General features: G+C 37.8%; 1 protein-coding gene across 1 annotated transcript; it reads right to left on the bottom strand.

The window, feature by feature from the left end:
* Nucleotides 1–4,682: 4,682 nt before the first annotated feature.
* LOC132130817 (olfactory receptor 5M3-like) lies at nt 4,683–5,674 on the bottom strand. Its single transcript, XM_059542632.1, has one exon. The coding sequence runs from the start codon at nt 5,672–5,674 to the stop codon at nt 4,715–4,717; it is 960 nt and encodes a 319-aa protein (XP_059398615.1). The 3' UTR covers nt 4,683–4,714.
* Between the last annotated feature and the right edge of the window lie 7,794 nt (nt 5,675–13,468).

The raw sequence follows: 13,468 nt of genomic DNA, 5'->3' as shown, positions 1-13,468 counted from the left end.
TGTACTGTGGCGCTGGACCGGTGGCCAATTTGGGCATTGGCGCTGGGTTAGCGGCCATCTTGTGCTGTGGCGCTGGACTGACGGCCATCTTGTGCTGTGGCGCTGGACTGACGGCCATCTTGTGCTGTGGCGCTGGACTGACAGCCATCTTGTGCTGTGGCGCTAGGCTGACGGCCATCTTGGGCTGTGGCGCTGAACCGGTGGCCAATTTGGGCATTGGCGCTGGGCTGGCGGCCATCCTGGGCTGTGGCGCTGGAACGGTGGCCAATTTGGGCATTGGCGCTGGGTTAGCGGCCATCTTGTGCTGTGGCGCTTGGCTGGTAGCCATCCTGGGCAGTGGTGCTGGACTGGCGGCCATCTTGGGTTGTGGCGCTTGGCTGGTTGCCATCTTGGGCAGTGGTGCTGGGCTGACGACCACCCCGCCGGAAGAGACAGAAGTGGCTGGGGCATCCCACCGAAGCCGATGCTGCAGGTAGCGCACGAATTCCCAGAATTCCAGTGTCTCTAACTGCGCCATCTCCTCCTGAGACACTGGATCATCCAGCCCGCCATTGAAATAGTCCTTGAGGGCCGCATCGTTGTAGCCCATGCCCTCGGCCAGGGACTAGAACACCTGAGCCAGGGCACCCACTTCATTGCCCTCTTGTCCTTCTGTCCTTCTGTCACGATCGGTGTTACAGAAAACACAGGAGAGGGAACCAATTGCAGGTAAGTCATTTATTTAAAGGGTAATCCAAAGGGGTAAACAGTCCAGGCAGGGTCAAAACCAGAATATCCAAACATAACATAAACAAGACACGAAGGCAAGGCAAGGCAAGGCAAGGCAAGGCAAGGCAAGGCAAGGCAAGGCAAGGCAAGGCAAGGCAAGGCAAGGCAAGGCAAGGCAAGGCAAGAAGCGACGGACATGAATAACTATCAACATTAAACAAGGACTCCGTAACACAGACTCAGACAGACCGGGTATAAATACACAGAAGGATAATGAGGGAACAGGAGACAGGTGGGGAACAATCAATTACTCAACAGGAGGAAGGTGACCAAATAAGGGAACAGGAAGTGATAAGGAGACAGACACCGTGAGAAAGGAGGACACCTAGTGGAAACCCAGGGAACACAACCCAGACACTGTGACAGCCGTAGTCTCTCTTCCTTGTACCTGACTGCCTGTGATGCATTACAATCCTCCGAAAAGAAAGTTATTCATGTTATTCCACTCGTTATTCCAAGTCCAAGCTGAATCCACTCATTATTTCAGCTTCAAAAGTCCACTTAATGTCACGGTGACGGATGACAAATGCTACTGTGCACATGTACATTCTGACTCGAGTTAATTCGCATAATAACTTCGACTGTTTGCCCTTTTGAACTATAATAACGATCGCTCGTGCAATGCCATGGCCGCTGACGTTATTTATTTGCTATCATCTGATCTCATCTGAAATGTAAAACGCGGTTTGGCGGTCGAAGTGTCCCTCACTGGTTGCCATAGAAACATAAAGACTGAACATGCGTGCTAGCTGTATCAACCTAAAATGCTTTAACGCAATTTGAGCATCGTAGAAAACATTCATGTGACAGTTCACCTCAGATTGTGTTGCTGATTTGAAATATATTAAATATGAGTGTGTCAAGTCTGCAAGCATTAATACCGTGCGTGCACTTGTATTAACTCTGAGTCTGCGCGCGCGTGCGCGAGAGAGAGAGAGAGAGATCACTTTTTTTTAGCTCACTCTTTCTTTTCCTAATTTTACAAGTTGCAAGTTACAAAAAACACAAGCAGTCTTTGATCACGGCCGTCTGTTCTCCGAGCCCGATGACTCTGATCGCACGGGTATTATACACAATGTTAAACAGACCCTGGACCCGAGGTAATAGATTCGGACCCGACCCGGTTCCCTGCCGATCATTTAAAATATAGACCCGAACCCGTACGGGTCCTGCACTGTGAAGACCTCTATTGTAGGCAGTAATGTTTTGTGCACGGAAAACTAGCTTGTAACGCGATTGATTGGGTTAGAGTCTGGCTTTTGCCGAGCTCGTTCTTCTCACATTCCCATCACATGTCACATTAGAATTTATTTTCAATAAAAATGAACAAAATGTTCTAAAAGTGGAAGTAAAGTGCCTAACGAGTGTTTAATAATGATACAACTATTTATAATTGTAATAAATATAATCATTTACAATCTGTTATTATTGAATCCTTTTAATGTATAACAATACTGAGGTGCAAATGTATCTGCCAGTATAACGTATAACTAGCATCTAATTATTATTTACACTTAGCCTGTTGCAAAGAACTGCTACTTTTACATGGTAAATAGAATATATCATGATTTTCACTGTAAATTTTTTTCTGTAAATAGCATCTAGAGCTACTTGCACTTAGCCTATTGTAGGATCTATCGCTAAGAAAGTATGCTAATTCCACTTAGTGTAAATAGCCACTATTTATCTATTGGCAGATCATTTGTAAAATAAGAAAAATGCACTTAAAATATTATTATTAATATGATTATATTTATTTTTTTGCCCATGAGATACCATAAAATGATTAGCTATTAGTTCATTAATCTAACGTTCTGCCAGTTTTCACCTGTGATATTATAACAGTGATAAGAATTACATTTGTATCGAGTCTGAAGTCTGCAGATGGCTTTTTGGCAGGAGCTGTTGCCATGGGGAATCGTAATATCAGCGCTGCATTGATAATGGCTTTTTACAGTTGTGGTGCACGCGCTTAACTCAGAGTCAGTCAATTTAGAGTTGATTGAACCAACTCATTTCAGCTGTTCTGTAACTGAAAACTCAGAGTTTCCCATCTCAGGGTAAGTCAACTCAGAGTTCAAGTTCAAACTTAGAGTTGGTTGAACATCTTTAGTGAAACGGGCCCCAGGTCAGAGAGCACCTGTCCATCAAAAGCTCACTATCCATCAGAGTAGATCACTGTTAAGCCCGCCCCCACGAGAGGTTTGTGTCAAAACAGCAGACGAAAAACTGCTTAGCGTAAGCGAAATCTGTGGCAATGCATTCAGAATCCATGATTAGCGAAAACGAATCTTTGAAAAACATTAACAAAGAATGTTGCATATTTGAAGAGCCTGTTAAATTTGTGCGACTGAGTTTATTCTTTTTTTTTTTGGAGCCAAATGTTGGAGATGGAATCAATACCTCTGTTCTTTTTTAGAAATAAAAGCAAAAGCTTGATCATTTTACAGCCACATCATTTTCGTTATGCATTGTTTGTTTTGGTTGTTTAAAAACACACACACAAAAAATTTCAGCTTAATCGATCAAGTGCTAGATTAATCGATTACAAAAAGAAATGATAGCTGCAGCCCTATTACATTTATAAATTCTATGTGTAATATATTAATGTTGCATTTAAAAAAAAATCTGTTATAAATTACACTCATTTCAAACTTGTATTCTATGTGACAAAAAGAGCAAGGATAAATTGTACAAACATACTGTACAATCATGACATTTAGATATAAAAAGACATGGAGGAGAAAACTCTTAAGAGATCATTATCATGCAGGGGACTTAATATTGTTGAACTAATCTATATTTAGTCATATATATATATATAGTAAAGACCAAAAGTTTGGAAACATTACTATTTTTAATGTTTTTGACAGAAGTTTCTTCTGCTCATCAAGCCTGCATTTATTTGATCAAAAATACAGAAAAAACAGTAATATTGTGATATATTACAACTTAAAATAATAGTTTTCTATTTGAATATACTTTAAAAAAATAATTTATTCCTGTGATGCAAAGCTGAATTTTCAGCATCATTACTCCAGCCTTCAGTGTCACATGTAACATCCAGTCTATCACATGATCATTTAGAAATCATTCTAATATTCTGATTTATTATGAGTGTTGGAAACAGTTCTGCTGTCTAATATATTTGATGAATAAAAGGTTAAAAAGAACTGCATTTATTCAAAATAAAAAACAAATTTCTAATAATATATATTCTAATAATATATTTTTTTTACTATAACTTTTTATCAATTTAACACATCCTTGCTGAATAAAAGTATTGATTTTATTTTAAAAAAAGAAAGAAAAAAAATGTACTGACCCCAAATTACTGACCAGTAGTATATATTGTTATTACAAAATATTTATATTTTAAAAACATAGCTTCTTTTTTTTTTACTTTTTGTTCATCAAAGTATCCTAAAAAAGTATCACATGTTCTGAAAAAATATTAAGCAGCAGAACTGTTTCCAACTTTGATAATGAATCATCATATTATAATAATTTCTAAAGGATCATGTGATAATGATCCTAAAAATTCAGCTTTGCATCACAGAAATAAATGATAATTTAAAGTATAATAAATTTAAAAACAATTATTTTAAATTGTAATAACATCACAATCTTACATTTTCTTCTGTATTTTTGATCAAATAAATGCAGGCTTGATGAGCAGAAGAAACTTCTTTCAAAAACATTAAAAATAGTAATGTTTCCAAACCTTTGGTCTGTACTGTATATATATATATATATATATATATATATATATATATATATATATATATATATATATATATATATATATATTTATATATATTATGAAGATACATCTATTTATACATATATCACACTTTATTAGTCATATGCTTATTAAAAACACATTTGTTCCCACTTTTTGTCATACATCATGTATATGAAAACCTAATTGTCATGAATATTGTTTTTAATTATGTTTTCGTCTTTTTGGTGCATGTGAAATATTTACTTTTGATGCAACACATAAAGTAAAAACACTTTTGCGCACTGCTCTAATATTTAACCCATAGATAAGAGGATTGAACACAGGTGGGACTATCACCAGTTCTAGAGCCAAAAAATTACGCAAACCCTCTGAAATGTCATTTGAACCATATCTGCTATACATAAAATCAAAAAGAAAAGCAAAAGTTAAATTTATCAGTGAAAATATATGTGGCAGACATGTTTTCCAGAATTTCCTTCTGTTTTCTAAAGATATTTTACATGCAGCGATCAGTTTTATATAGGACAATATGATAACAATTGCAAAGCTAACAAATATAACAGCAACAATATATCCATAGACATTATTAACAAAAGTAGAACTACAAGAGAGTTTTACAACTGACCAGTTATCACAATATAATTTATCAATGTGATAGGCACAAAGTTGCCTTAAATTTGATAACAGAGTGCCGGTTAAACTAGACAACATGGGAACAATCCAGGAAAACAGAATTAATTTCACACAGGAGTTTTTAGTTAATTTGGAATGATAGTCTAAAGGTCTACATATGGCTACATATCTATCATAAGACATCACTGTTAAGATTGTGAACTCACACAGTAAAGAGCTGTAAATCATAAATATCTGCAGAGCACACATATGAAAGGAGATCACATATGAATCCAATATTAAATCAGACAAAATTTTAGGGTAGAATCCTGTGGCTCCATAAATCCCATTTATACACAAATGACCCAAAAATATGTACATTGGTTCATGAAGAGATTTCTCCATGATGATAGCTATAACAAGACGAATATTAATTGACAATATAAGCACATATAAGGCAAGAAAGCAAATAAAATATGCATGCCTATATGATTTTGTGTCTTTGGGCAACATTAGAGTCAGTATGACAGGGTAAGACGTGTTATCCATCATGGTATATAGATGATCACTCAAATCACATGAAACAAATGACAATGGAAAAAGGAAACAATATTAATAAACATTTAAAACTGTTTATAACTCATTAGGCTCCAATATCCATCCACTGCTTGTTGCAGGAATGACAGTGAGAGTCTCTTACAAATAAACAGATTCAGAGTTGTTTGTGATCTCAGCTGAATTTTATGAGGTCTGGTGGGTTTTTATAGGTTTTTTTTTTTTTTTTTTTTATCATGAGGGATGTCTGTAAGAGATGTTCTGAAATATCTTGGGTTTAATTATTTGCTCATGAAAAAAAATGAAAACACCTTAAATATTCATACTCACACTTAATAGTCTTACAATTTATACTCACAGTAATTAAATTTTTTTTTGTGTGTATGACATTTTCTAGCATGATACCGCATCATTATGTTAATATGCTAATATGCTTAGATTAATAAACTGCATATTCAAAGTATCTGTGCATCCTCTTAACCCTCTGGGCCTCTTAGTTGTGACTAAAGTGACCATATTCATTAAATCAGGTTTTGCATTTAGATATATATTTAGACATTATAAAAGACGTTTTGTCAAGGTTTATATCATGGAATGGTAAGTACGTTTCCCTTTCAGTCGGTCACTCTCGATGCCACGTCGGTGACCGACGCAAAATGGGATATCGCTTCGATAGACCAATCTACTTTGAGTGTAAACTAAACGAGCCAATGCACATTGGCATGCAATTATTGCATCCAGCTGCCGCTGATCACAGTGTGAGTATAAGAAGGCAGCAGGTGCAATGCATACCAGCTTTTCGCTTCAAAGCCAAGTGACAGTATCGTTCTGCTTACCTCAACTGTGTCTACGGTGAACTGCGAGTTCAGCATGCTATGGGAAGCTTCCTGTGTTGGCTAGACAGCGTTTCAGCTGCGGCCGTTCCAGTGTCGAGTGGGTTGCGCACTTCAGGCTGCACTACCCCCTGTCAGTTTGCAAGCGTCCATCTCCCCTGTGCGCCTCAGCACTAAAAGAGCGTTTCCTAAGAACCAATTACCTCTAAAAGAGCTCCACGTGTGCGTCTTTATAAAGACAACAGATCGTCCTTATAAGGATGCCGTTTCACCCATGAGTTTCTAGATGTGGTCGTTACCTGGCACCAGGTGATGGTCACGATCACTGACGCTGACCCCCTGCATCTGCCCCCACTCCCGCGCCGCATCCGCAGCAGCCTCCAGCAAAGCAGCACCGTGAAGCCGGGCATGGGCTGCCCCGCCTGTCCAGGCCCCCGCCAAACCTGGCGGTAAACGAAAGACCCAGAGATATAGGGATCTGCTCTTCGGCAGATGGTGAACGCACCCACTCCCTTCCCCGGAGGAGGGCCGAGTGGAGAATCTTGTGTTTCATTTTTTCCCATCATTGGCCTCACCGCCGACGGTACCCAAATACTCGACAAAGGAACAGTTTCCCTTATCTCTGGGTCCCAGGAGGGCAAGGAGAGTTGCGGCCGGCCAAGCTCCGGACCTGAAACGTTTTCAGAGTCCCACTGAAACTTTTTCAGAGGCTCCTGGGGCATATGGCGGCTGCGGCGGCACTTACACTGCTTGGCCTGTTAAATATGAGACCACTCCAGCACTGGCTTTATGGCCGTGTCCCGAGGTGGGCGTGGAAGCGCGGCACTCACCATGTGGTCAGATCTTGCGTTTCTCCGTGCAGGGTTGCCCCTAGAGCAGATCTCTAGGCATGCTGTGCTTTACACGGATGCCTCCACCACCGGCTGGGGGGCCACGTACGACGGGCATGCAGTCTCAGGGGTTTGGACGGGCCCACAGCTACAGTGGCACATCAATTGCCTAGAGTTGTTAGCAGTGCACCTTGCATTGAACCGTCTCAAAGGTCTTTTATGAGGCAAGCATGTGCTGGTCCGAACGGACAACACAGCGACCGTTGCGTACGGAAGGGCCCAGAGTGGCTCACATATCATGGTCAATATAACCTCACAAAGGTGGAGGGCGTTGCAGATGTCCTGTATGGATACACCTGCTAAGAAGGCCTTGGAGGCCACCATACCCTGTGCGGCGTGAGCCTTGACTTCCATCGGCGAGGGGAGATCAGAGGACTCATAGGTCAGGTTGATAGCCTCAACTATCCAATGACTAAGGGTCTGCTTAGCTGCAGTTGCTCCGTATTTCTCCACAGGACAGCTCCTTCATAGAACAAGGGTTACCATACGTAACCGAGACGTTTATTTTTATCATGAAACTGAGGAGGACAAAAAGCCTACACCACAATCCCACATAGCAAATGTCTTCTGGCCCAGATCCGGGCCACACAATGACTTTACACTCGGCCCAAGTACCGCAAAGAATGAAGGCCCGGAAGTGGCCCAGAACTGGATTAAAGTCTCGGGCCACACATGGGCCATAACTGGCCTGAATCTCAGCCAGTTAATCAGCCTTTGCTGGCCCTGATCTGGGCCAAAACAAGTTTTATTATTGGTGCCAATTCTCAGCCTTAAGTAAACCAGAATCCCCAAACCTGAGCCTTACATAGCCCAGACCCAACCCAGACAGCAAGCAGTGTCAGCCCAGATCCAGGCCGGATCTGGGCCAACACTATATTGGGGTCTGGGAATTTAAATATTTCGTAACATTTCCTTGTATATTACTATGATCGCAATTATTTATTTTGTGACATGCTTTAATGTAGACACAAACTATGTCAATATAGTATATTAAACTGAATAGAAAATCAGACTTAAAACCCAGACATCATGTAACTGTGCAATAAAAAACGTATTGTATTGGTTTTTCTGTTTATTTTTATAAAGAACAAATCAACCAATAAAGAATGAGTGTATAAAGTATACTGTCTATAAGAGAAACGTAACCGATAACGTTAGACACATGTAACTTAATCATAATAATTTATTAAAGATGTGAAAAAGAGCAGTACCACAGTAGTACAAATGACGATGCATTGCAGTTGCAGTCCACTGAAAATATTATCCTGATCCCCTCCCTCAAAGCATGCGTTTCTCATTCAAAACACGCATCCCCGGAAACAGGGCATGTCGCAATCTCTGACAAAACTGACAAGAGCCAATGAGCGTTTGATATCTATATCTATATCTATATCGATATCTATAGTTAATGGCACATTTTTAAATAGTTACTATAGCTACAGAGGAAGGAGATACATATCGCTAATGAATGCGGTTTGAATTTGGATCTGTTCCTCACACCAAGTATCAAATGGATACATGATTTAAATAAAATTAAATACTTTCATGATCATTTTATTTAATGTTTGTGCATGACAGCATACTAATGAAAATTATGTGCCCCCACTCTCTATTATAGATCAGTGTGTGTCCCATAGAAAACCAAATAGATATTACATAATAACGGTTAAATACTCTCTCTCTTTCTATTTCTTTTCATGTAAGGATTCTAAGATTATTTGTACCAAGAATAATAATATAAAATGTAATAAAATTATAATTAAGTACAGTTTAATGCACTTGACTGATTTGCTTAATTTTTAAATGATATGTTTCATTCTGTTTTGACTTGCCATTTCAAAGACTACATTTTAACAATACTACACTTCATTAAAATGTATGTTATCATTTAACCATTATCATGCAATATTGTATTTATCTTGTTTATCCTGGGTCACATAATATGCTCCCAGGTCTTAGCCTGATTTGGGCCACATATCACTGGACTGATCTAGGCCACACTCCTCCCATCAACAATCGGCCCTCATGTTGTTTGCCAGATCCCCGCCCGTGCCGTCATTGCCACACATGGTCCAGCTCTGGCTGAAAGGGTACATGCCATTGCCGACAGGAGGCCAGCAGTGCCACCTTGAGGCCACATGTGGGCCAAGTCCGTTTGCTATGTGGGATGGGCTGTGACACTACTAGGGGTTGGAGAAAAAATTTATTCTCCGATGCATCTATTCTGAATGTATTTTGAGCTTGTCCCAAACTCCTTCCACCCAACCAACCCCAGGACCTGTACTTGTACCCATACCTGTACCTAGTAACTTTTTTAACCTCGGTTCCCCGAGCATTCCTTGCCATGCCATGATGCTGCACTACTCAATGTCTTCATTTTAGTCTAATTTACCTGAGATCCTATGGCAGAATGCCCACTTCTAAGGCCAGGTGGCCACGCCCGCCACTGCTGCCAAGCCATTGGTTCATTTTATAATCACTGCACGAACCAATGGTCATGCAGTTACACTGTGTGATTGAGTAAGTCTTCAATCCTCTGAGAAAAATGAATTTTCTCCATAGAATCCAGCGACACAGTACTTGTGCCTGTATCTCAGGGAACCAAGGTTACGAAGGTATTTTTTTAAGGGTTTCTGACCTTAAAAAAAAAAAATAGACTCAACTAATCTCTGCAATTCTCCAGCTGTGATCCTTGGAGAGATTTTAGCTACTCAAACTATCCTCCTCACTATACATTAGGATGATATAGACAGATATCTTCTTCCAGGCATATTTGTAACATCTTTAGTTGATTGGAACCCCTTAATTATTGCCCTGATGGTGGGGTTTTATACCATATAAGGAAGGCTTTGCAAATGAAGCACGAACATTTTGCATGTTATTTTTGGACCCACTACCAGGTCTGCAGAGTCTATGTGTAAAGACAGTGACTGTTACCACCTCTAGGGGTTAGCTGTAACAGAAAAAGCGATCACACCAGAGAGATGCCAAATAAACAATTTTTATTTTCTTTTAACGGGAATCTTTTCAGGGGCAGAAAAGGCCAAAACAATAAACAAAAAACAAAATTTTCTTTGAAACTAAATAGCCTGAAATGGAAATAAAGAAAACAAAATACAGACCAACTTACTTCCCTCAACCATAAACAGAGTGAGAAAAAGATTCCAAAAATAAAATGGCGCCTAACCCCCTACATCCCTTAGTATGGCAAACTTGTATTTACAATAATATTTACAAAGTAATTAAGAGAGCAAGTGCTTTTTTCGGGGTGTTTATCAGTAATAAATTAATCGTCCAGTCTTTTGTACAGAATTGCTAAATTTGAGTGAGGTTAATAAAATAAAATCCACACTATTCGAGGTAGTGCTGTGTCTTGGGGTTTGTTGTAGTTTGGTAATAGAGGTAACAGTAATATATCACGCACTGACATTCCAGGCAATGGTTTTAGAGCTGATTCACATGAGACTTGCAATTCTCTATGCCCTTGAATCGAATCTTATCAGAATCGACTCACTGTTCTTACCCCTACTGCCGCAGCTGTTGTTTGAATTTGCGCAGGCCCGCTGACAGGAGAGTTTGTGTTCAGTGAGGGGCTACTGGATGATCCGGTAAATTCTGAGAGATTTACCTCAGACAAAGGTAAGTGTGAATATATAAAACCGTTTTGAAAAACATGTTTACAAAAACATAAAATTAAACATTGTTGGATGTTGTAATATTTTTTATCTTCTAGCATGAAGTTGTTTCGAGCAGTTTATTCCTGCTTCAGGTGCTTCGTTGTTGCACGCTGATTTGAGATTTACATCAGCCGAAGGTTAGTATAAATTCATAAAACCATTTAAATAAATTTTTTTTTCAGAACATAACATTAAAATTGGTTCAATGTTGATTTATTTCTCTCGAACTGCATTTATAGCCCAGTGTTGTTTCGAACTATTTCTTCAGTCAGCGCACGATCACAGCTTCCAGAGAGATTTATATAAAGTAAGGAAAAATTTACAGAAACATTTTAAATAAGCTATTTACCAAATCTTAATGTTAAGTGGTGTAATGGATGTATTTGATTGGATTTATGTTGTAAAATTAGTCTAGATATCTTGATAAACTACTACATGGTAACTTAGTTAGCAACTTCTATGTAATGTAACATTGTTAAAAGTAAGCTTTTAGTACAATATATATGTTTATTAATTAAAGTTAGTTTACCTAGCGTGCTTAGGCTGGTAACTTATTCCCCATTGACAAATCTGCAGACACATTCTGCTCCTCTGATTTCAGAGTTGCATGACTGAGTGATTTAACTGAGGCAGATCTATGATCAGACACAATCACCCATCCTTCTTTGGAACTATGAAATACCTCTCAGTCCAAAGGCACGGGAGCGCTAGAGGCGACGCTCTGTTTTTGTGCCTCGCAGTAGAAGGAGCTAGTATGCAGAGGGGGCATCTCCCGCCCAGATACCCCGTGAGAGCGATGAGGGAGGAATTTCTTGAACACCACCACTTGCTTGCGCGCCTCCTGGTACCTGTCGACGACGACGAACAGGCTAGGAGGCTGAATATATATATATATATACAGTACAGACCAAAAGTTTGGAAACATTACTGTTTTTAATGTTTTTGAAAGAAGTTTCTTCTGCTCATCAAGCCTGCATTTATTTGATCAAAAATACAGAAAAAACAGTAATATTGTGATATATTACAACTTAAAATAATAGTTTTCTATTTGAATATACTTAAAAATGTATTCCTGTAATACAAAGCTGAATTTTCAGCATCATTACTCCAGCCTTCAGTGTCACATGTAACATCCAGTCTATCACATGATCATTTAGAAATCATTCTAGTGTTGGAAACAGTTCTGCTGTCTAATATATTTGATGAATAAAAGGTTAAAAAGAACTGCATTTATTCAAAATAAAAAACAAATTTCTAATAATATATATTCTAATAATATATTTTCTTTACTATCACTTTTTATCAATTTAACACATCCTTGCTGAATAAAAGTATTGATTTTATTTTATAAAAAGAAAGAAAAAAAATGTACTGACCCCAAATAACTGACCAGTAATGTATATTGTTATTACAAAATATTTATATTTTAAAAACATAGCTTCATTTTTTTTTTACTCTTTGTTCATCAAAGTATCCTAAAAAAGTATCACATATTCTGAATAAATATTAAGCAGCAGAACTGTTTCCAACTTTGATAATGAATCATCATATTAGAATAATTTCTAAAGGATCATGTGATAATGATCCTAAAAATTCAGCTTTGCAACACAGAAATAAATGATAATTTAAAGTATAATAAATTTAAAAACAATTATTTTAAATTGTAATAATATATCACAATATTACATTTTCCTTTGTATTTTTGATCAAATAAATGCAGGCTTGATGAGCAGAAGAAACTTCTTTCAAAAACATTAAAAATAGTAATGTTTCCAAACTTTTGGTCTGTACTTATATATATATATATATATATATATATATATATATATATATATATATATATTAGGCTTCAATATCGATCCACTGCTTGCTGCAGGAATTACAGTAAGAGTCTCTTAGCTGTTTGTGATCTCAGCTGAATTATATGAGGTCTGGTGGGTTTTTATAAGTTTTTTTTTTTTCTTTTCTTTTTTTATCATGAGGGATGTCTGTAAGAGATGTTCTGAAATATCTTGTGTTTAATTATTTGCTCTTGAAAAAAAATATAAAATCATAAAAATAATAAATAAATAAATCCCTTAAATATTCATACTCACACTTAATACTCTTATACTTTATACTTACAGTAATAAAAAAAAAATGTTTGTGTATGATTCTTTCTAGCATGATACTGCATCTTTATGTTAATATGCTACTAAACAGATTAATAAACTACATATTCAAAGTATTTCTGCATCCTCTTAACCCTCTGGGCCTCTTTGTTTGGGAGACACACTTGCTCCTTCATGGTCAAAAGTGACTGAATACACAAAAAGTTACTTTTTTCCTCAGGAAAATCAATCTATTAATTTTTTTAATTCTTATTTAGAATTTTAAGGGTATTTTAAA

The sequence above is a fragment of the Carassius carassius genome, chromosome 47, assembly GCF_963082965.1.
Source record: "Carassius carassius chromosome 47, fCarCar2.1, whole genome shotgun sequence".
In the NCBI taxonomy this organism is placed as follows: Eukaryota; Metazoa; Chordata; class Actinopteri; order Cypriniformes; family Cyprinidae; genus Carassius; species Carassius carassius.
This window is presented reverse-complemented; position numbering and strand designations above follow the sequence as displayed.

Bases quoted from the DNA above. Each gene is read 5' to 3' on its own strand.
- LOC132130817 (XM_059542632.1), bottom strand. From the start codon at position 5,674: ATGGATAACACGTCTTACCCTGTCATACTGACTCTAATGTTGCCCAAA.